At 42.2% G+C, this 24,233-nt stretch overlaps 1 protein-coding gene across 1 annotated transcript in view; it reads right to left on the bottom strand.

Annotated features, from left to right (window-relative positions):
- The window catches only part of PODXL (podocalyxin like), a 55,197-nt gene that overhangs the window by 6,235 nt on the left and 24,729 nt on the right, over positions 1 to 24,233 (bottom strand). Inside the window, exons 2-7 of the mRNA XM_072650125.1 lie at positions 6,149 to 6,538; positions 4,488 to 4,918; positions 3,886 to 3,957; positions 1,598 to 1,751; positions 1,277 to 1,338; positions 3 to 170 (exon numbers count right to left, since the gene is read on the bottom strand). Of these exons, the coding sequence (XP_072506226.1) occupies positions 3 to 170; positions 1,277 to 1,338; positions 1,598 to 1,751; positions 3,886 to 3,957; positions 4,488 to 4,918; positions 6,149 to 6,538 (1,277 nt within the window). The remainder of the gene's footprint in view (positions 1 to 2; positions 171 to 1,276; positions 1,339 to 1,597; positions 1,752 to 3,885; positions 3,958 to 4,487; positions 4,919 to 6,148; positions 6,539 to 24,233) is intronic.

Raw genomic sequence — 24,233 nt, 5'->3', positions numbered from 1 at the left:
ACCTGGTCCTTGCGCTGTGTAAAGCGCTGGTGGAAGCAGCCGTAAAGGGCAGCCACAAGGAGGAGGAAAGCAGCCATGCAGACAATAGTGATGATGAGAGGCATGCTGAACCTGTCGTCCAAATTCTCGTCCAGACTTTCCTTTCCATACGTCATGTTACTAACTCCCAACTGCCCAGAAAGGAATTCGTTAGAGTAGAGTTCTGAGACACCCACCATACATGCATCAAGTACTTAAGCATCTATTGGGTGCTAGGTGCCCCTCATGCCTGCCCCCTATTCTACTCCATGGCTCCCCTAAGAGTGGGTCTGGGATCAAATAGAAAATTCCCTGTTTCCAAGCCCCCAAGCTACATTCCCAGCCTCACTGGACATTTAAATCTCTTCCTGCCCTCTATGATCCAGACAAACTGGCCTTCCTTATGGTTCTTCAGACTGGACATCTGCCAGCCTGTGCATGGTCTGGCCACCATACCATGGAATGCCTTCCATCCTTACCTTTACTTCATAGCTTCCCTCTTGTCCTCCAAAATCAAATCAAGCACTGTTACCTCCATGAATCCCTTTCAGCTCTCCCCAACTACTAAGGCCTTCTCCTTCCTCCCCAAATTGCCTTCTATTTTTAACAACTTTGTGTTTCCTTATTTGTCTTATATTAGGGAGATGAATCTTTCTGTGTGTTGTGGACCCCTCTGGCAGTCAGGTGGGGCCTATGGACTGCTTCTCAGAATGCATTTCTGCATTTCTAAATGCATAAAATAAAACACTAGATTACAAAGGAAACCAAGAATACTGAAAATAATCCAATCACTTTTAGGAACCAAGTTCACAGACCCTGAGTTGAAAGCCCTGGCGATGCAGATGTATCTAGTGTTGTACTTGCTACCTTTTAAGCTCCTTGCCAACGGAGTTTTTTATTTTACCCTTTGTACGTGTACCTGTATCCCTACCCCAGTGGTTAGCCTGGTGCCTGGCTTATAGTAAGTATTCAGTATTGTTGGTTGATTGGAAAACCTCTGATCTCTCTGAATCTTCTATTCCAATCCAGGGTGTCCAGTACTCATCTATTCCTCAGCTGTTCTTCCCTTTATCTCTTTATTCCACTCCACCTTGATGTTGGCCAAGAGGGAGTAGCTGAGACCTCTCCTCCTGAGCACCCAGCTGGACTGGCCCTTCTCTAAGACTCTCTTGCCCTGTTCCCTCAGAGTTGTGGAGGGGAGGCTACTCCTAAGGAAACCTCTGTCCAGGCCCCACAGCATTTCATTTGGGCCACTTACCGCTTTCAAATCATCCCATTTCTTCTTCAAAGCTTCATACAGCTCCTTGGGCTGAAGGTGTGCTGTGGAGAGAAGAACGGGCACCAGGTGCAGGGGATGGGGTGGAGTAGGTGGGGAAAGGAGCCATGAAACGAATTGCCTGAGGCTCCTAGAACACTAGATTAGGATAGGGGGTCTCTGTGGGGTTCAGCCCTAGGGAGGGAATGAAGGGCTGATACCTTGGCTAATCTGGGGTGCCTTGTGGACCATTCACCATGAAGTCCTCTCCTACACTCCAAGATTCCCCCAGCTATGCCCAAGCCACACCCCCTTGCCACTTACTTTGTACAGAGACATTGAGAACAGCCACCTCTTGCTTTTCTGGCTGGGAGACCAGCTGCACGTGACACAGATCCCTGTCTTTGTTGAAATTGGCCTTTCCTGCTCGACACAGTGCTGTGTAGAGGGGATGGCTACGGGAGTCTCTGACACCACCCTGTGGGTAGAAAACAAAGGTAACTCTTTCCTAAGGGTGGCTTTCTAATCCTGGAGCAAATGGATTGTCTTCCCTTCCATCCAAGCCTCTGCCAGTGTAAACCTGACTAGAAGACAGATAAAGACCTCAGCAATTAAAAGCTGTACATCCAGTGTGCTGGTCCAGCCCTCTGCTCCAGTCTTCACTCTTTTAGCCATCAAACTGAATGATTCAAGATCCCTGAATGGCCATGTCTTTTACTTTTTTGAATAATCTTTTTTTTTTAACATCACTTAAACTTTCTTAAGCACTCCTTCCATCTCCCCTTGCAAGAGAGCCATCCCATATAACATCAATACTTCAAAATAGTCTTAAAACATATGCATTAAATGTACTCTGTGGCTGGGAGAGGGAGGCTACCATGAGAGACATGATTCCTTAGGGATTTATTCCCTAGGAATACAGGAAAGGCAGAGAAAGCTCTTCCAGTGACTGCCTTGCCCAATCACATCCAGAAATGCCTAGTCCCAACGAATTTGGAAAAGCAAGTCACCTCTGGATGGGGAGAAAGAGAAGGGTCTTACTTTTTTTTCTAAAGATCTAAAAACAAAGGGATGAGGTAAAGAAACAGTGACGGGAGCAACTGAATATCTGGCAAAAACCTGGAATTATATCTTCAGGTGAAAGCAGCAGCTGTTGCTCCTAAAGATGCCTGGGGGTGCATGAGAAGGGGGCAGGATCCTAGAGTGGCCTCAAAGCTAAATTTTCTATTGGACCTGTGAAGCATCCTCTTAAATTTCAAGCTCTTTTTTCATTTCTCTGTAATATGAAATGACTCTATACTCCTTGAGGGCAGATTATTAATAATTTAAGACAAGAGTCTTAGATATCTTTTGTCTCTCTCCTAGGTCTTTCCATATTGCAGGTATGTAATAAATGACTGTTGAACAGACCTGAATGCCTAAAGGCTTTCCCCACTTTTTAGGTAGGCAGCTACAAAAACAAAAGATTGCCATCAGAGGGCAGCATTGAGCCACTTAAATGAACCCTAAAAGGCTCATTCTATCCAACAAGCCCTGTCGTTATAAAAGCTAGGCTGTATTGCTAGAGGGAGTGGAGTTACAAAGAGGAAAAATGACCAGTCTTCTCCACCCTCCTCCCTTAAAGAAAGGCAAAGGGAATGAGGGGGATGTGACATATACAATGCAACCCCCAACCCCAGCAAAAAAAGTATGATGCAAGTTAGATTGTGGTGATGACAATAACATTTATGCAATGTCTACTATGTGCCAGGCACTTTGCTGAGTGCTTTACAATTATTATTTCATTTATCCTTCACAACAAGCCTGGGAAGTAAGTGCTATTATCTCCATTTTACAGATGAGGAAACTGAGGCCAACAGGGGTTAAGTGACTTCCCAAGGGACTCACAGCTAGTGAAGTGTCTCAGAATGGATTTGAACTCAGGTCTTCCTGACTCCAAACTGACATTCATTTAGTGCTTTAAGGTGGTGGTTACTGGGAGGTGGGTGGAGGGGGCACAGTTGAATACAGCACATTGTATCAGATTTTCTAGCATTCTGTTCCCATTTCTTCCTCTTTTTAAGAAAAAAAAAAGGTTCCGTTTTATGAAGACTTGGAGGGAGGAAAATTTACAAGGATATCTCAGTACCTGTGGTTTGTTTGTTTGTTTGTTTTTTTAAAGGGTGGTTACTGTAATAGGCAGTTCCTAACCTTAAATCCAGCAGCTGCATGGCTATCCATTTCCTGAGGGTGGGCCTCCAAAAAGCCTGGATTCAAATGTGACTGTTTAAGCCTGCTAAGTGATTAAATGTCCCAGGTAATCTTTCAGGTTACAGAACAGTTAGTTGCAAAGCTGCATCAATAGACATAATCTCACTAGTTCCTGTCCCTAATTAAATCACAAGTCTAGACTAAAGGAATAAAACAAAACCTTAGACTTCTCCTTGAATATTGATGGGAACCCCAATCCCCAACATCTTTCTAAACTGCTTTCAAGTGGCTGGCTCTTCCCAATCCCATTTGGACTCTCTAACCCTAAAAGATGGACCAAGTTGAGAGTAAATGGTTAAAGGAAAGGATCTAAGACCTACAGCACTGAAGCTGGCATGGCCAGGTAGGTGAACAATACTCACACAAATGCTGAAGTTGGTCATCTTCAGAATGAGCAGATTCTCTGTTATGTGGCTGTCATCGTGACAGGTTATCTGAAAGGAGTCAGGGTCATGAATTTAGCACCAAACCTGACAATTCTACCCCCCACCAATCACTGCTCCCAGTTATATGCCTGCCCCTTGGATGGAGGAAGCTCAGTCAGACTTGTTCTGGATCAAGGTCAAGTGTTGGCCGAGGACGACTCCCTACTGTCACTAATAGGGTAAGGGAGTTGGGGAGAAAAAAGGGTCACTGACCTTCTAGGCTTTGATCACCAATTGGTACTAGGGTCTATGAGGCACTAGCAGCCAGACTAAGTCATAGGAAGAGGAGAAAGGGCACCCCTAAACATGGCCTCAATTCAGTGCTGAGGCCCTGTGTCGCTGATTCTTGCATGGGATGAAGATCCCAGCAAAGTTAGAAGCAGATTTTAGAAGTGGATTTTACCTGATTTGCCAGCATTTGGGGTGAAGACAACTCCTTTAGGAAGGAGCAATATATGGTCTCTTCTGCCTAACCTCTACAACAAGCTGCTGCTTCTCACCCCAAACTCCACATTCCTTAAGCCAGCTGAAGTAGTTACCTTGTTGGGGATGGATGAAAAAATTTCAGATCCAGAGGTTGTCATGGCAGGGGGCTGGTGATGGGAAGCATAGGGGCTAGTGGGTGAGAAGGTAGGATTCTCAGAGTCGACTGAAGTTGACCTGCTAGGGACCACCCCAGTGGTATGGGAAGCCGTGCTCCCAGAAAGCACTGAAGTTGTACCCTTAGAGGTATCTGAAGCTGTGGTCTTAGAGACATCTGAAGTTGTAGCCGAATAGGTAGTTACAGTTGATTGAGTTCTGGGAGATAAGTAGGTGGTCTCTGGTGAGGTAACAGATGAAAAGGTTCCTAGCATTTTAATGGAAGGCATGAAACCGGTCACAGAAGGTGGACCCCCAGAGATGGTGGAGGATGTAGTGATGACACTCACGGTGGTCTGGGTGGTATTATCCCCCTGGTTCTTAGTTACAGCTGCAGAAAAAAGAAACAGATGTCTTGAGGTAAAGGGGGAAAATGTACTGGAATAAGCCAAGACCATCCCCTTCTCTTGATTCCACAGCTTAAGGGAACGAATCCTGACTCACTCCTTTCTAACTGTCAGACCCAACACATACGTGCCAAGCACTGCTGTATCTTCACAACAATCCGGTGAGGTGGCTGCTATCAGCATCCCCATTTCATAGTAAGGGAACTGGGGCAGACAGGCTTGCCTGGCATTAGTAAGGAACTACTACAGTTAGTAAGGGACTAAGGCTAAATTTGAACTCAGATCTTCCTGACTCAAAACATGAAAACATGGGCTTCAAGCCCTGAGAAGGCTATGATGGTGAAACCCATAGGACCAAATAAAAGCCTAAGAAGGGTGAGACCAAGTAAAAACCTCTGGCCTATCTCACACAAGCCTTATAAGCAGATATATCAGAATAGCTGTAACTTTTAGGTTATAATTATTGGCATTATAGGAAAGTAAGTTTGAGGTTTAGGAGGGAAATGTTTTTTAGTTACAAAGAAATTTTAATTAAATGCCTTTGCTATGAACTAGATTTGTGTCCTACAGATCACTAGTAAAGTCAATCTCATGTTATGGGGCTCATTAACAACTATGGTCAGGGCAGCTCGGTGGCGCAGTGGATAAAGCAATCATCAGCCAGGAGGATCTGAGTTCAAACCCGGCCTGAGATACTCACTAACTGTGTGACTATGGACAAGTCATTTAACCCTGATCTCCTCAAAAAGAAGGGAGAGAAAAAGCAATGGTTTGCAGAGTACCATGGGCAACCTCTCACAAAATACGTAGGACATGGAGTACTTAATTGTTTCATTTGACGCTGCAAAGGTTGGGACAAAGGGGTGGTATTAGTACAGGCTACACTGCTTGGTAGGAACAGTAGAACCAACCGTGCATGTGTGTATGTGTGCGTGTGTGTGTGCGTGTGTGTAAAGTCTGCTCATTGTTCCATCAGGACTATCTCCAACAGTCAAATAAGGTTGGTTTGCTTTTGTTTAATTCTCCACCCTACTGAGAAGGTGAGAGCAGAAATGGAGTTAAATCAACGTTCTCACGTTTTCTCTTACTATTAATTTTTTATTATGGAACTTCCATCCTCTAGGCCAAGTGGAAGGACAAGGTACATTTACCCCTTTTCAAAAATCTGATCTCCCCAATTCTTCTCCCCACTATGAAAAATAAGAATTACTTACCTGATAGTGTAGATGAGGATTTTGTTGCCTGTGATGGCAAAGTGGATGCCTGGTTTTCCAAAGAACCGGGGACTGTAGTGGTCTTCTTGGCAGGCTCTGAGATCACACTTGTAGTACTTACAGTGGAAGAGGCTACAGTGGTCTGTGCTTCTATCCCTACTGTACTCTTCTCTGAGGGCTGGGATTTGGGAGATGATGCATTTTGAGACTGGGGTGAAGTAGTTGTCATGGGGTTAGCGCTAGTTGACTTCTTGATTTCTGAAGGGTCATTTGGCTGTGTTAAACTTATGTCCAGAGATTTGGCGGTTCCTGGAGTGTGTGTGGTCTGGGTGCTTTGAGCAGAGGCAGTGGTGGTACTGGTTACTTGGGGGAGTGCTGATGTCCCGTCTCCTGTTTATAATCCCAACAGAAAATACAAGTGAGCCCCTAAACAGTTTTGTATGACAAGCTGCATGTGTGAAGATATCACCTTGTATTGTATCACAGTTGTTCTGTATATACATTTATAATGTCTTCTACTGCGTCCTCTGACGGTTAAAAAAAGGAACCAAGTAAGTGATTTAAGTTTTCTGACTTTTCAAAGCATTGATCTTTTGTGCTGATTTTTTTCCATTTTTTATCCTTAAAAAATACTATTTGTTTTGTGAGACAGCTCTCTGAGAGGGGGAAGGATACTAGGGGAAACTATGATGTAGAGGTAAAAAAGAAACCTAAGACCAATCAAGTTTTTTAAAGTGCTGATGAATTAAACTCCAAGTTTCTATGGTTTACCGCTCTCTTTCTTTCTCTTCCTCACTTCCATCCAAACCCGCCTCTCCCTGATACACACACCCTGAATGTGTAAAACACAGAAAAAGAGCCACAAGACAAGTCACGTCTGATCTCTAACTTGTGCATCTGGCTCTTGCATCTAAAAGGAAGGAAAGGAATATGGCTCATTTGAGACAAAACTGGACATTAATTGGGTTTTTTCCCCCTGCTCCTGGGCCCCAGAGCTCCTCCATCTCCACCCTAAAGTATCTGGACAAATCCTCTCCACTTAAGATGTGAATGAAGGGTAATGGTTTCCCACAAAGACTTGATATTTTACCCTGAAGAATCAATCTCTCATTTGTAGAAGGGCTCATGATGGGCCAGCTTTATAAATTTGAGATTGGTGGAGAATTCGCCCTTCCATCATACCCCTCTGCTTATCCAAGTGCAGGACATTAGCTAACATAACATTCTGATAGCACCCTAAGGTCTGCAAAATGATTTACATGTATTGTCTTATTTGATCTTCCCAACAATCCTTTGAGGTAGGAGGCAGATAGATAATTAAATAGATAATTAAAGGACAAGGAACTGGTCTCAAAGCCAGGAAGGCCAGGTTTGAGGTCTTGCCTCTGCCATATTGGGCAGTGGATGGAGTGCTCGGCCAGGTGTCAGACTCAACTTCCTGTACTTACTAGCTGTGTGACCCTGGGCAAATTTACCTCAGATTTGTCATCTGTAAAATGAGCTGGAGAAGGAAAGGACAAACCAGCAGTACCCTTGTCAAGAACACTCCAAATGGAGTCACAAAGAGTCGAACATGACTGAAATGAATGAAAAACTCTGCCATACGCTACCTTGGTGACTATGGACAACATACCAGGCAAGTTTTCTGAGACTGTTAAGTGGTGGATCAAATACAAACTCCTAATCCTAGGTAAAAAAATGAGGCTATGCGTTAAGAAACTTGGCCAACACCACATAGCAGGTAAGTGTCTGAGACTACAGGATTGACTCAGCACCACCTAGCTGCCTCAGGAGGGATCTTCCACCACAACAACCCTCTTAAGAAGTTCCCTAGCTTATAGTACACTAAGGGCATGAGACCACCTGCTACCCTACCTCAGGTGATCCCAGAAAATAAACATTCTCTTTGACTCCCAGATTCACTTGTTGTTCAGGCCAGCCCTATATCATTTTATTGGGGCTGGAGGGAAGCTTGAGTTATCTGGGAACTTGACCTTTAGAAACTGCCCTAGACTATTCTTCTTATTCATACTCAAGGGTCATAAAACTACCAATATCAGTCCAACCGTAGGTTTAAGGATATACCATCTCCACCCCCAACCAAGACACCAAAGGCATTGCCCCTAGACCTGAGTGACTATAGTCACTAGGCTTGTTATCACTGCTTGCTCAAAGTCAAACTGAAAAAGGTGGAGCCATTTAGGACATTCTCCTGTAGACTGAAGGACTGTGTAAACATAGGACTCAAGAAGTTTATTTGCCTTTAGAATCTTATTCCAGACTTACCATTAAGGCTTACTTTTTATTCTAAGATGGTACCTTGCTAGGAATACAAAGGCAAAATCCTTATCCTCAAGGAATTTGGGGCTTGAGGTTTTTGTATTTTAACAACTTTATTCCAATATTCCCTTTGTAATCCTATGAATTTTACTTTATATATTTTAAAAAAAATTCTCAGGAGGTATCCATGGGCTTACACCATAGTGGCAAAGGGCTCCAGGGTCCATGATACAAGGTTAATTCAGTAAGTATCCCTGTACTAGAAAAACGGATACGTTCTCTCTTGTAGAAGGTAACATGACTTGAGTTTTGAAAGAAACAGGATTCTAAGACAGAGGCAGGAAGGTATACAAAGACAGAGATGATGTATGGAGTTCCCCAGTTGTTCCTAATGAGCAGTAGTGGAACAGTATGACTGAACACTTACTTAGAGATAAGTACAGATCGATAAAACGTGAGCCTCATGACAGCAGGGACCTTTCCCCTTTTTTGTCTTTGCACCACTAGCTACACACAATATTGTCTGGTACATAGTAAGACCTTTATAAAGGTCTTCTGATTGACTGACCACAAAGGGTGGAAACAGCAATAATGAATAATGAAGATGTCAAAAAATTTTTAAGGTCCTTCTGGCTTTCAAGGTATCTCATAAAAATAGTAGTGATACTAACAACAACATTTATATAGCACTTATGTGTCAGACGCTGCACTTATAAACCCTTTTCAGTTATCTCATTTGATCCTCATGAACAACCTTAGGAAGAAGATGCTATTATTTTCCTCATTTTACCAATAAAGAAACTGAGTCAAATTGGAGTTAAGTGACTTGCCAAGGGTTATGTGTCTGAAGCCAGATTTGAACTCAGGTTTTCCTGACTAAGCCTGGTGCTCTATCCACTGGGCCAACCACAATCAATTAGAATGTGATCTTTGGAGTAGAGACTGTCTTTTTTGTCCTTTAAACTTAGCCCAGGATTTGACCCATAGTACATGCTTAATTAAAATTTTTTCATCATCTGTCTTAACAAGGTTTAGTAAATCATTTTTGGACATGGCCAAAGTGGAAATGTTTTGCTTCACTATGCATGTTTATTCCCTTTCAGGGAAAACCTCCCCATCTCCTCTGGGAGCTCCACCTGTCAGGGCAGAGGGGTGGGATGGGGTAGGGTCAGAGTTGGGGAGAGAAATTCAGCCTGGTCAGCTCTTATCCTTCAATCCTACCCAGCTCTCCACCCTTGGGGGAGCACTGGCTTCCTTCCACTCCAGGTCTAGATGCTTTCCTCCTACACGCAGAGTAACTCTGGGGATATTAATAGATGGAAAAGGAAATCTATAAGAATGCTCCAGGAAGTGGGGGCCTACTGGTGGGAGTGGCTGTTTGGAGAAGGGGTGGTGGTGGTGAGGTTGTTGCTGGTTCTGAGCCAGCATCTCCACTTCTCTCACTCCCCTCCCCCCAGTCTAAGGATAAACCTGTAGAAATCAAGTAGTTTGGTAAAATAGGAAGACACTCCCCCCCACCCACTCCCCACCTCTGCACCAATCCTGGGTTCTAATTCTGGTTCTGCCACTAGCTGGCTGTTTGATCTCAAGCAGGTGCCTTCATCCTTCTGGGTCTGTTTCCTCTTCCATGAAAAGAGGGAGTGGGACTAGATTACCTGACAGGGGTGGGAACCTGTGGCTCAACTTTAATAAAAGGATTTGTTCTGTAAAACTTGGACTCAGTCAAAAGGCCACACCCAAGGAACTAGAAGGCCCCATATGGCTTCGAGGCTGAAGGTTGCCCACCCCTGCCTAGGTCCTTTGCCAGCTCTGCTCTTGGACAATCCTTTGATGCTGGAACAGTTTGAGACTTGACTAAGAGTCATGAATTGTCACTCAGACACTAGCTGTGTTGAGCCTCAGCAAATCACTTGATCTGCTATCAGACTCAGTTTCACAATCTGTACGATGAGGACAATCTCACAAGGTTGCTAAATGAGAACACACGAGAGGCACTAGGTTACACAGTGAATAAAATGCAGGACTCAGGAGTCAACAAGACCATAAGACTTTGAATACCACTTCAGATACTAGATGTGTGATCCTCGACACAGGTTACTTAACTTTTATGTGTATCAATTTCCTTACCTGTAAAATAGGAATGGCAATAGCTTCTACTTTACAGGGTCCTTGTGAGGATCAAATGAGTGAACATATATGTAAAGTGCGTTGGAGTAAAAATCAAAACAATATAAATAAGTGCCAGCTATTATATCAGAAGCTTCTATGACTGTTCCCCTATAAAGGAGCAAACTCAAACCAAAGCTCACCTCCCTTGGAGAAAAGCAGCACAAGGCTGGAGCTACGGAGGAGGGTGAGAAGGGGTGGTGGGGATTCCTGACAGGATCCTTAGCTCTCCGTCAGGTCTCAAATTCTAGTTCCCTTTCTCGGAGTGACCATTTGCTGCCACACTCCTAAGGCAGAAGCCAGAGGGGTTTTGTGGAAGGAGCAAGGATCCACAGCCCTGCCTTCACTCCCGAAGACAACACTCCTTTGCTATAAAAGAAAAAGACTGGGTTTTTGCTGCCTGGGCAGAAAAAAAAGATCCAGAAATTAACAGCTGGAAGGAACAAGAGGATCTTGTCTAACTCCATTTTACCATAAAGTAAATCTTTCCCGACACCTAAGGACACTGGGTAAGTGATTACTTGAGTTGAGTAAGGTTTCACCCCCAAATCTCTATTGCAAATGCAATGTTCTTTCCACTGCACTGCATTGGCTCTCCAGCAGAGGGAGATAAGAGTTAAACTTCCATAACCTGGGTCTTCTCTCTGACAGACTTCCCTAGGATGTCATACATAAAGCCCAAATTATGCCTAGCATTCCTCTCAGCATCACCCATTTGCCTTTCTTTCTATGAAGGGAATCTGTTGAATTCTAGATGACTTACCTATCACTATTACCTTGGTCTGTGCTATTTTTCTCTCTGATTTCAAAATCTGCTAAACATATTTTCAGCAGCAACAGTTAAAGCTGTATTTTCTCTTGCCTGATGCTCTTCTGCAAAAGTATGTTCAGAATTTCCCTAGCCAGACCACTAAGTTCTGCAGGAGCAGGGGAATTCATCTAGATTCTAGAACAAAAATACACCCCTGCACGTACTGGCTTCTTAATAAATGTTTATAAAAATGCTACCACAAGACACTTAACTGTGCAACCTGTGGGCGAGTCACTTAACCTCTGGTCTCCCTTGGTTTCCTTACCTGTAAAATGAGGGCAATAACACCTACTTTCCAGGGTTGTTAAAGGAGAATACAACAGTATGTGTATGGTACTCTGTAAACCTTTGTCATACACAATCACTAGCAATGTATTGCTTTGTTAGCATGATGTTTGGCATATGGAGAGAACATAAATAAACTTTTATTCTTTCATTTATATCACATCTATGTATCAAAGAAGAATTGGTAAGGTCTCTTCCCTGAACATTATTTGAAGTAAAGAACCTTATGAGATGCAGTCTGCAGATGTCCTCAGCCTCTTTTTACATAGGCTATACTAGTTATAACTTATCAAAGGTCATACACCCAGTAAGTGGTATTTTATTTGAATTGGAAACTTCCAAGGATGGATGTGACTAAGGAGATATATCTACATTATGTTACATGGATCAATTTTCATTGGGAATATGTCAAAAGAATAGACTGGAATCTTAAGAAGGGGAAATCAGTTGTTGAGTATCAGGTGTTGAATGTATAGCTAAGTGTTCTGTGCTCCTAGGGTGCTCTTCTCCCTACCAATACCCTGGGCTCAGTCTTGGGAGGCAGGACAGAGTCCTTCCATTCTGCAAAAGTGGAAGACGCAAAGAAGACCAGAAAGGAGGGGATGTGGCCATTAATCACAGCACAAGACAGTATAGAATGGTGAATCCCTGAGAAAAGTGGACATTGTAATCCAATTCATACTATCTGAAGTTATAATTATGTAAAATATGGTAACTGGTTCCATCCCAATGGAAATGATGTGAGAATTCCCTTCACAAGATTCCTTGCTCACATTAACTGGGAACTAGATATGAGAGATGGAGAGAAGCTAGAGTTCTACTTTTACAGATGAGAAAACTGAAGCTGGGGGGTGGGAGGTGGGGCAGGATGGAGTAACTTATCCAAAATTGCGCAATGACTTCAGCCTGAGTTAGAACCCAAGTTGTAATTTCTGTAAATCAAAAATGCTGACTCTTCCCTGGGAGTATGTGGCTACCAAGAATCTTCCATCAGTGAACTGCTATTGCTGGCTATTGGTCAGTCCAAAAGAAAGGGAGACTCACTATCTGACTGAGGAGGGCAAGGGGAAATGTGAGTCCGACAACACAACCATTGGATGGACGTAGAACAACAAGGATCGGGCCCAGTACCCAATAGTCTAGGACCAATTTAAATAGTATCAACACCCTCCTCTTCCTGCAAACCCCTTCACTTCAACAAGTATTTATTAAGCTGAGCATTTTACTATGAGATAACAAAATTCAGCATAAGCCATAATCCAACCTTGCCACACAAAATAAAGAATCCAGAAAAAGAAGCAGTGACTCCTATGAACTACTCTTTGGGTCCAAGGCCATATTCATCTAATCATATCGTCTAGCCTACATTTTTCTATGTTGTCTATCAGAACAGCATGACTTGTCAATTACTTTTATCAATTACAAGTCTAGATATCCCAAGAGGGCTCATGGAGCTATGTGGGGAAGCAATACTGTTTGGAAATGACTATGGCTTAGAAAGGGCATGCATTAAAATTTTAGACTATTATTCTTAAACCATATAGTAATTACATAATTTTTATTTATTTTTCATTTTTGACATTCACTTCTATAAGAAATTACATAATTTTTCAAACTACATTTAACAAATTTGTAGTCCCCTGATAAAATAATCTAGTCCACTTGGAAATTAGTAAACTCATATTACAAAATTAGTAAATTTTACTAAATTAGTAAACTAATTTTAATTTAATTAGTACACTAAAGTCAGGCCTGATTCTTGATGAAGCCCTGCTACCTTGGGCAATCACTACTTTCTTTTCCGGGGCTTCACTAACCATCTCTTTAGTGATGTTATCTAATTTCTGCCAAGTCACTGAGGCGCCAAGAACACGTTTTCTTCTTTTTATTTTGATGATCAGGTCCCAAAAATAAAATAAAAGTGGAAGGTCAATCGTGGGAGTCTTCCTGAAAAAGGTGGCATTGAGTCAGGCTATAATGAGACTGGGTTTGCATTTGGATTTTTACTTCTAGGGAATTATACACTGTTGGAGGGGCAAGGATTTTGCCCTAGGAATTTGCATTACAGAGTGGGGTGTTTGAGGGGAGAGTGATTAGGCAGCCCAGTTTGACTGGAGCACTGCCAAGATCAGAGAGAAGCAGTATGAAATAATGATGCTGTGCCCAGCTGGTCCAGGCTCTGTCTAGGACCTCTGTACGAAGTGTTGTCTGTAACTGCTCATCAATGAACAACTACCTCCATGACATGCCCTCCCCCCATGCCTGTCACCAGTAGGCATGGAGGCAGCCTTTCAACATACTGCCCTTAACCTTGCAGCCCAAATCTCCCCAATTCCCAGGGGTGTCCTGGGCTTTTCCCCTCAAGGGAGATTAATTCCTGGCATTCTTCAAATAGAGAATTGTTCTTGCTTATCTCTTGGCTCAGATGGCGGCCATGCTCCCCATGGAGGCAGGGACTTCATCGAATTGTGTCTTTGCCTCAGGGTGATGGATAGGCTCATCCAGACCACAAGAAAGTGCACAGTCCAGGACTGCCTTCTACTTCTTGCTGGCCTTTTTTCCTTTCCTCTTACTAACTTCTCCACCCACCCCTGCTCCACACTTAGTCCACCTTCAATCTTACTTCTCTCCTGTACCTGAAACAAGTCCTGGAAAAGCCTCATGTTGGGAGAAAGTCACAGTAGAACATAGTGTCACTGGGTGGCTTAGTGAGGGGAGGGTCAAAGTCATAGGGCAGACAGGAGATTGTTCTGACTGAACAGGCCCCACTACAACCCTGGTCTGGGGGACTCAGGGCCTGCCAAGAAGGGACACCTCAGGAGAAGTCAAGGAAGGAAAGGACAGGAAGAGAGCAAACTTCCTGAACCTCCTGACTCTGCCCTCCCTCTCTAAAGAGGCCCTTCCTGAAGCCTTGCCCTGGCAGCAACCCTAAGGCCCATTCTTTGAGTAGGGAGAGGCACCGTAGAGGGAAGGGGGCTCCGCCTGAATCTCCTTTCTATTGAAAGCTATTTAAAGCTGGGTGGAGGAGGGCTCAGGCGCCTCACAGCTGGGGTTTGTTTGGAGTATACCACTAGCATCCAACCTCTTAATTAGCTTTCAAAAGGTGTTGAGGTAATAGCCTAAGGCAGGTGCAAGGGGTAGAAATCCTCCCCTTCGTATTCCACTATGATATCTGGATGAAAGAGGGATAGTCCAGATGTTTCTATCAAGCAGATGTGCTCCTTACTAGGCTTTCTCTTTCCTTATCATGGGCTAACATCATAAGATTTAGGTTCATCTCTTGACCAAGGTTTTAAGTAACAGAGCTAGAACGGAAGAGCCCTCAGAGGGCTTTACAGATGAAGACAGCCAAGCCCCAGGGAAAGAAAGTGAATTTCTCTAGGTCACACACACTATAAGCCACAGAGATTTCCAGCCCTTGGTAGCAAATGTCTTTTCATCCGCTGTCTTCTTAGAAAAGAGGCACTGATGCAGTAATTCACAGGAAGGTGCTAATTAATGGCTTACTTTCATTCAATCCACTCCTAAAAAGCACCTGCAGTTTGACAAGGAACAAAATCTTAAAGAAATGACTAGAGAAAGTTGGAACTTGACAGGCATCATTCAAGGAAATACTTCTGGTTGAGAGGAATGGGAGACAGTGGCCTTCCCTGCCCTTCTGAGCCTCTACGAAGGGCGGCGTCTGCCAATGTAAGTCCCTGGAAAAGGCATACAAGCCTAGTAGAAGGGAAGTTCACCTCAACTAATCCTTACTTCAACAGGATTTCAGAAAAACCTGGAAAGAGTTACATAAACTGATGCTGAGTAAAGTGGGCAGAACCAGGAAAACATTGTACACAATAACAGCAACAATGTGTGATAATTAACGTGTGTGTGTGTGGTTTGTCCCTTTTGACTAATGTGGAAATATATTTTAAATGATTGCAACGTATAAATGATATCAGATTGCTTGCCATCTTGGAGAGATGGGAGGAAGGAAGAAAAATCTTGAACTCAAAATCTTATTTAAAAATGAATGCAGACGACTATTTTTACATGTAATTGGAAAAAACAAAAACAAAAAAGAAAGAAAATATCAGCCATGGCCAGACATTTTGACAAATTACGTTTAAATCAGCATTTTCCAGCAAAAAGATAGGAATGACAGTTCCTGTGATTTATTGATGTATTTCTCACCTTCCAGATAAGGAAGTTCCTACCAATATAGGACTGCCTAGGGCAGGGGTGTCCAATTCAAACTGAAATTTACATTAAAGTGTAAATAAGGATTCCCTGCCTGTAGGCTATTGACTTAGAAAACATATGATTTATAGTACTTGTTTATTTTTATTAAATCTTTCCCAGTTTTATGTTTTAAATCTCTTTCAGTACGTTAGAAGTCTACGGCCTAATATGGATGCCCCAGTACCAGACTAAAATACAAACAGGGTATGCATATGCATGTGTGTGTATGTACATGTATGTATGTATGTATAGGCTTTTGTATATGTAAATGCGTATGTAAATAAAGAGCAAAGATTCTTCCAAATCAATAGGCAACCACCAGAATCTGTTTCTTTTAGCACACATAGCTAATACGTATATGTATCACAGAAGGGACTGGAATCCCTGTCCTCCCATCTTCTGCTCTCTATTCACTACTGCCTCTGAATATAGGACTTAAATACAAAAGCTCACTTGATTTAAGAAACTAGAAGGGTTTTCTTTCTCTTATTTGGGGGGAAGGGAGAGGCAGAGAGAATACATGCTAAAAAAAAGAGATGCCTTTTTGATCTGTGGTGAAGGAGTGAATTCTTGACTAAGCAAGGAATAAGAGATAAAATGTCTATTTCAATTACATAAAATAAAAAAGCTTTTGCACAAGCAAAATTAGAGAATGTAGGATAAAAGAACTGATCCTAAGGAGAAAATTTTGCATCAAAAATCTGATATTTACTGTAAGACAAAAACTATTCTCTAACAGGCAAATGATTAGGAAATGGACAGTATTCAACAGAAATGCAAATGATCAAGAAACAACAACAAAAAAATGCTCCAGATCAAAATTGTGAGAAATGCACATAAGGCCACGAATTTTCACCTCAAAACCATCAAGTTGACTGAGGGTAGTTCAAGTCCAAGGGGCTGTTAGAAGATGGGAAAATCAATAACTATCCATACTCTTTTCTAGGCTTATACCTGAAGGAATTCAGTGATAGAAAAGTCTCATTATAAAAATAATCTTTCTAGTGCTATTGGTGATAGAAAGGGGGGGAAAACCCCAGAAACAAATCTTTGAGAGAGAATGAATGACAGAACAAATTTAGGTAGATGACTATGTAAAGGTGACAGGGGAGATGGTGACCATTTATTAAGCACCTATTATGTGCCAGTCACTGTGACAAATATTATTGTACCAAAAAGAAACAGAAAATGAGGAATTCAGAAGACAAACGCAAAGTGGTGCACCACAAATAGACAGATCCCACAATGATCCGATAATGTCAATGCAAATACTCAATGGCAGCCGATTCAGATGAAATATAATAAAACATCTGGGATCCTTCGTCTCGTCTGGAGAAGCAAATGTAGAAGGTCCTGTCAGGAGTCCCTAAGCTCATTTCTTCTTCACTGCTCTTTTTTCTTACTAGTTGGGTTCAGTAGAGGAGTGTTAGAGATGGGATTGTTAAAAATTACCCCAATTGGGGGTTTTCTTGGCAAAGATGCTAGAGCAGTTTCTACCATTTCCTTCTCCAGCTTATTTTACAGATGAGGAAATTGAGGCAGACAAGGTTAAGTGACTTGCCCAGGGTCACACAGCTTGAGGGTGTATTTGAACTCAAGACTGGCTAGCATTCTATACATTGTGCCATCTAGCTGCCTATAGAGTTAATGACTGATTAATGAAATACAACCTAGTCTGGCCCCTTCTAACTTTCAAGCTGGAAAACTTGCTCAGTCCAATTTCAGTACCACCTAAAGGCCAAGGGAGTTAGGGAATGGGGGTGGGAGGCAGAAGGAGGACACTGAATAAGGTCTGAGTTATATTAAAGAGCAGTAAGAAAGTTCTGGTGGGGGTCTTAAGAATGACTAGAATACTATAGAAATGCATGGTGATAAGATCCAAAAATGTAAACTTGTGGCTTATCAGCAAAATATTTAAATTGTGAAGGTTGAGGCCCTCGAGGTTGAACCCAATATGAACATTGGTAATGAACTACATGGAAGGTGGGGGAGATGGAGAGAAGAGGTTCATCCAAGCACAACTCTTAGACACAAAAATGAGGAAGGGCTTGAACTAATAAGATACAAGGCACAGAATTATGTGGAGGAGCATACCTATACCAAAGTCTTCTTCACTAGTACAATGAGTTATATGCACCATGCAGGTTGAGACAGGATATAGATGATCTTTCCTTACTTTTGGGAAGACTCAGTGCCAAGTTGGTTACCACAGTATTGGGATCAAGAAAAGTACTGCTCACTCAATACACATGGTACTTGATTTTGTGACAAACCAATTTTTTTTCTCACAATGACAAGGCAACTCAAATCTCAAATGAAGTAATTGTATATGGTGCTAAGAAAATTTTCTTGATTCACTTTAAGTTGTTTTTAAAAAAATCCCTGTAATCCTTGTTGTGTGAAATAAGCCTGTTCTGTTCAATGACTTCTTAGCTTTGATATTTGCAAAGGTACTGAAGGAAAAACTCATACATCACTAATAATTATAGAACTGTAAATTAAAGCAATTCTAAGGTTCCAACTCACATCATATTTATCAGACTGGTAAAGATGACAAAAAATGAAAATAACAATTATTGAATGGTCTAGAGGAAAATAGGCACATCAATGCAATGCTGGCAGAGCTGTGTGTTGGTCCAGCAATTCTTGAAAGCAATTTGGAACTGTCCCCAAAATGTCACTCAACTATGCATACTCAAGACAGCAAAAGGGCCTATGCATATCTCTGTCTCTCTCCCTCACTTTCAGATCTGTTTCTATCTTAAGGTTTCTCATTGACTCTGGCTCATGCCCATGTCAAAAGTCTTCCAAGGAACATCTAAATAGGACTTCGCTTATCTAGCTCAACCTAATAAGATATGAAATATAGAACATCTTTGACAAACGTGATGAATACAGAGAAACCTGAAAAGACTTACGTGAACTAATGCTGAGTGAAAAGAAGCAGATTCAAGGACACAATATTATCACAGCAAGCAATGAAAAAATGAAAGCCCTCTTTTCTATATATGTTTTCATTTGGTGATTTTAGCTCCCCTAATATAGGCTAAAGTGTCATCTTTATCTAGATGAGTTCCATATTTATTTACCCAACTCTCAGTTCCTGAAAGGCAACACTGTCCAGTGGACCTAGGACCAGCTTTGGCCTCAGTTAGACCTGAGTTCAAAGTCTTACCTCTAACATGGGGATTTCTTACCTTGGGGTTCCCAAATTTGGTGCTCTCAAAGAGAACAAAACACCAAAAAGTTAAGTATTCTGCTCTAACACGTACTTTTTGTCACTAAAAGCTCAATGCCCCAGACAACTTTATAAAAATTTTAAGTTTAGAATCTAGGAGGGGATGAAATTGCAGTTCAAACCAAAACAAAAATAACCTCACCAATATGCCAGTCCTTAATTTTTTTGGGGGGGGGGGGCTGGAGGAAGGAGAGGTTGGCATTCAAACTATATTCAAAATGAAATTGTTCTGACTCTTTCATGCCTCTTAACCCTCTGTTGAGGGAACCAACATCCTTCTAGTCAACCCAGGTCCATCAACTTTTAAGTCATCCTTGACTCTTCCTTCTCTCATTCCAGAGATTCAATGAAGCCAAACTATTCCTACAACATCTCTTGGCTTCTTCTCAGCTTCCCCTTGGCCTGTTCTCCACCCTACTTCAAACCCTCATCATTTTTGACCGGACTACTTTGATAGCCCCCTTTATTAAATATCCTTGTTTCCCGGTAAATTCGACAAATACTTCTTGAGTACCTATTATGCACAAGGCATTGTAATAGTCATTCAGAGATGCACATGTATAACCATGTCATTCTCCTGTTCAAAAATGTCCAGTGTCTCCCTTGTCTAAAAGATCAAATACTGTCAACCTTGGAAGGTACTTCAATCCAGCTCTGCCTTTAGTTAGACTAAAATTGGCTCCAGAAATCAAGGAAGGTCTCGCCTCTCACTCAACACGTCACCTCCTGACTGAACACATGCTTGAAATGCAGTTCTCCCTCACAGGGGCCGTTTCTTCCCAAATCAGAAACTGACTGTGTTCTCTTAATTTTCCTTATGTTATATTTATTTACATACGTGTACACACACATCTATATACACATGCATACACAACGCATAAACTCCCCACTATAATATATCTAACGTGGCTGCTGAGCCACTGCTAAGCTGGAAGTATGAGATGTCCAAAGGGGAGTTCAGTGAGGGGAAAAGAAAAGAAAGATTTGGTGACTTATCAGTGAGAATGCTGGATCCCTGGGGACTCTGGAGATTAGTGTTCATCCAATCTAAAGCCTGCAGCAGCTTGTTCTGCAAAGCCAAGTACAGAAGGAAGTGCCCCTGACTCTTTCTACTAGAACGCTATTTCTTTACGAGTGTTCTAAACTCATAGTCACAGTTATTGAAGTAGGGTAGGCTAGAAAAATGTCAGATTCTATACTCTTCTGACCAACCTGATTCTTAAGGAACCTCAAAAACCTCTCCCCACTGAATAAAGAATGGAATGCTCTGGAGTTTTCCAAAGGAAATTATTGCTTCTAATTAATTAGTCTTCTTTCTTTACCCTACCATTTCAACAGCCTGCAACCCCCTATTCCTACCAACTCAGCCTGGAACTAGAGAAAATTTACTGTATGCTAGATCTAGAGGTGGAAGAAGCCAAATGCTGGACTAAAGTTAAATGATTTGCCCAAGGTCATATAGGCTAATCAGCAGCTAGCTAGAATTCAACTCTTCCCCTAACATTATACTCAGTTTAAGACTATCAGCAAATTTAGAGACTAGGCAGACAGCCTAAGAGTAGGTAATCCAAAGAGCATTTTATATTTAGTTTTGGAATATGCTTTATGATTTCCTTGAGTGCATTCTGACAAGACAGACAGGAGATTGCCTGGAAAGTATGGTAGGCAAAAAGGAGTAAGAAGCCAGAGCTACATGAGAAAGATCGGTGTAAATTATTCTCCACTTAGCCTCAAGTCTCTCTCTCTTCAATCTTCAAGTGTTGAGACCTTCAAAGCAAAACTGAGTCTGAGGACACATTTGCTTGTTTCTCTGGACCCTATAGCACTTAAATGTCAAAATTCATCTAGAAGTTTCCCTATGCTATTCATTTGACTTATCTTTTTATGTATACCCTGTTTCTCTCAACTAGTGTTTCTCATGAGTAGGATATCTCATAATTCCATGTCCAACATGGGATGCTTTATATAGGAAAGTATCAAGAAATAACTAGTAATTTAACATGTGCCTCATCAAACTCAAGTTCCATACTGCTGTTGTAGGTATCACCATCCTTCCAGATTTACAACCCTGCAATCATCTTTTGATTTTCTCCTTCCTTTTATCCCATATGGTCAATCTGGTAGCAAGGAAACTACCAATTCTAACTCATAATCTCTCAATTCTAATCATAATTCATCAATTCCACTCACATGTCCTCTACCAATTAGAGCTTAGGAGACAAGAGCTAATAGGTTCCAACAATATTATTGATTCAACCAGCGTTTAGTTAAGAACCTACTATGTGTAGGCCACACTCCTTGGTCCTGGGAAACAAACACAAAACCTGCTCTCAAGCTTAAATTTTACTAGGAGAATAAAACAGACAGGCCTTTAGCAGGGTCTCCCCTGGATTATTGTACCACCTTCCTTGTCTCCAAATCCAGTGACCAAACTGATATTCCCCACCCATCCCCTAACTCTTCAATGGCTCCCTAAGGCTTCTAGAAGAACTTCTCAAAAAGGCCCCCCCCCAAAAAAAAATCCTTCCATAATAATTTGTTACCTATCTTTTCTGTATTATTTCATTTTATTCTGTTCCCATTAAACTGGCCTGCTAGTTCCTTATACAGAACATTTCATCTTCCACTTCTCCATCCTTTTGCACAAGTGGTTCCATTCCAGATCATAGCCACCACTTATCTGATAGCCCTAGAAGTCTTCCAGTGCACTGTACATGCTATTTCATTTAACATTAAAGGGGAAAAAAAATAAAGGATTAAAAGAAGGAAAGCAAAGAACCAGAATCATGGGAAATGGCTGAACAAAAACATTGTCACACATGGATGTAGTGGAAAATTATTGCACCATAAAAAAAAAAAAACCAAAACTGAAAGAAGACTGAAGAAATCATAGGTAATTAGTTAGACTGAAGTGACAATAAAGTGAGTAAAACCAGGAGAATTGATACCAGGGCAGTAGCACTGCAAAGGAAAACAACTCTAAAAGGCTTAAAAGCTCTAATGAAAGTAGTAACCAACTATGTCTCCTGAGGACCAATGATGAACCCTGTTTATCCACCTCATGATAGAGGTGAGGGACACAAGGTGCAGAGAAATATTTTCAGATGTGAATTCATTTTGCTTTGGGGACTTTTCTTTGGTAAGGAGTAGTGGGGTGAAGGGGAGGTTAGCATACAGTACCAAAAAGAGGGCCATCGAAACATTAACAGAGTGGAGCGCAGAGAAGCAGGACAGTTTTGAAACAGGACAGGCAGACAGAAATCTTTTTTAAAAGCCTCAACTAGGGAATGGGAGTAAGCACATAAATCCAGGTACAATTGTACTGGGATCTCAAGTTCAGCCACCAACAATTCACTGCTCTGGACACTCACTATTCTCATATGTAAAAGGAGGGGATTGGAACAGGGTCCTTCCTGGTCATAACATTCTGCAGTTCCATGCAAAACTATCCCTACTTTTTCTTTTTTAATGGAGTGCACATACACTTGCCCTAATGGCTCAATGTGTTCAGACCAGTCCCCAAATCAGGACACCCTCAGAAGGTGTTGGCAGGAAGATAAGTAGAAAACACTCTGAGCTTCTCTGGTGGAAGCTACAAGATAAATTCCTCGGATTATTCATTATTGTAATTTGGTGAGTGAAGGGTAAGGGGGGCAGGGGCAGGGTACCAAACAAGGGACCATGAGCCCATGACTCAGAAGAAGCCAGGTTTGCTTCCAGTCTGTTTCCTTCTCGGCCCAGGCTGGGGGGAGGGGAGAGAAGAGGGGCCAGTTCCAAAGTCCACCCCTCCCAAGGGTCTCAATGCACCTGCTGAGTGATTCCTCTCCTGCCAGGGGAGGTGTCAATTCCAATTTCTTAAGGGTCAGTCAAACTCTGACACTGCCTGCTGGGTCTTGTCGTTAGCTGGAAAGAGCATATTAACCTCCTTAAAACAATACCCCTCCTGGTGCCTCCTAATCCCCTCCCTTACTCCAGACCATGTGAATCCAGATATTCAACTGATCTGTCTTTCTGGGCAGCATGCCGAAGGGCAGCCAGCCTGGCCGGCATGCAGCGAAGGGCTACGGGGATGTGATGTGATGGAAGGGTGAGTGGGTAGGGGGTGGGGTGGGAAGGCAAGGAGTCTCTTCTCTTGCCAACTCTTTCATGCAGATCTCTGAAGAATGTTCTATGCAGTTTTAGAACTGTGAGCCAGAATCCTCAAAAAAATAGGCAGAACCGTCTAGATTCTTAATCCCTGACCCACCCCCACATAGGTTTTTAGTTATAGCTGAACATTTAAAATGCACTTTACATCTTATCATCTCATTTGACTATATAGTCACATCTAGGGAGGGACATAGGGACTTGGGATATCAGAAAAAACTATAAGATTGCTGATATCAAGTCTTCTCAATATCTAGCTGTGTGAACCTGTGACACGACCTCTCTGTGCCTCAGTTTCCTAATCAGTTCACGATCTACACTAATACCTTTCTCACACAGGTACTCCAAGGATAAAATGAGATATGAAATAGTTGAGGGAAGAAGGAAGGGAAAAGGGGTGGTGAAAAGCTGACTTGTACAAGGAATTTCTTCTTGAGGCAGAGAGACCCAAGTCTGTGCACAAGGGGGTGGATTCATGTGAAATCATACTCCTTTCACGATAATCCCAAAGCATATAAACACCTTTCCCTTTGGTATGTGCAATCAGAATTCTGAGAGTGCTGTATTCCACAGTTCCCAGGGACAGATTCCATCACTGGTGAAAATCGTTAAGAATAAGACAGTGTGCATTTTGTGAGTTAGCTGGGCAGCAGTCATGGTACCACAGGTGACTTGCCAACCAGATGTAGGGAAAGATGTATTGAGGCTATGTGTGATCAGGAAAAATAGACCAGGTAGTCCTACCCGAGAGGCTAAGGGAGATACTAATGCAACCAATGCAAGAGGAAAGGACACTGGACACACCCTTTTTGGAGGATTTAGGGGCAAGGAAGAGTTTGAAAAACTAAGGGGGGGTGGGAAGGAAGAGGACTGAATGAGCCCTGGTGGAGGAAGTCACCCATGGCAATGAAATCTTTGATTACTCAGTGTGAAAG

Source organism: Notamacropus eugenii, chromosome 3, assembly GCF_028372415.1.
Source record: "Notamacropus eugenii isolate mMacEug1 chromosome 3, mMacEug1.pri_v2, whole genome shotgun sequence".
Lineage (NCBI taxonomy): Eukaryota > Metazoa > Chordata > Mammalia > Diprotodontia > Macropodidae > Notamacropus > Notamacropus eugenii.
This window is presented reverse-complemented; position numbering and strand designations above follow the sequence as displayed.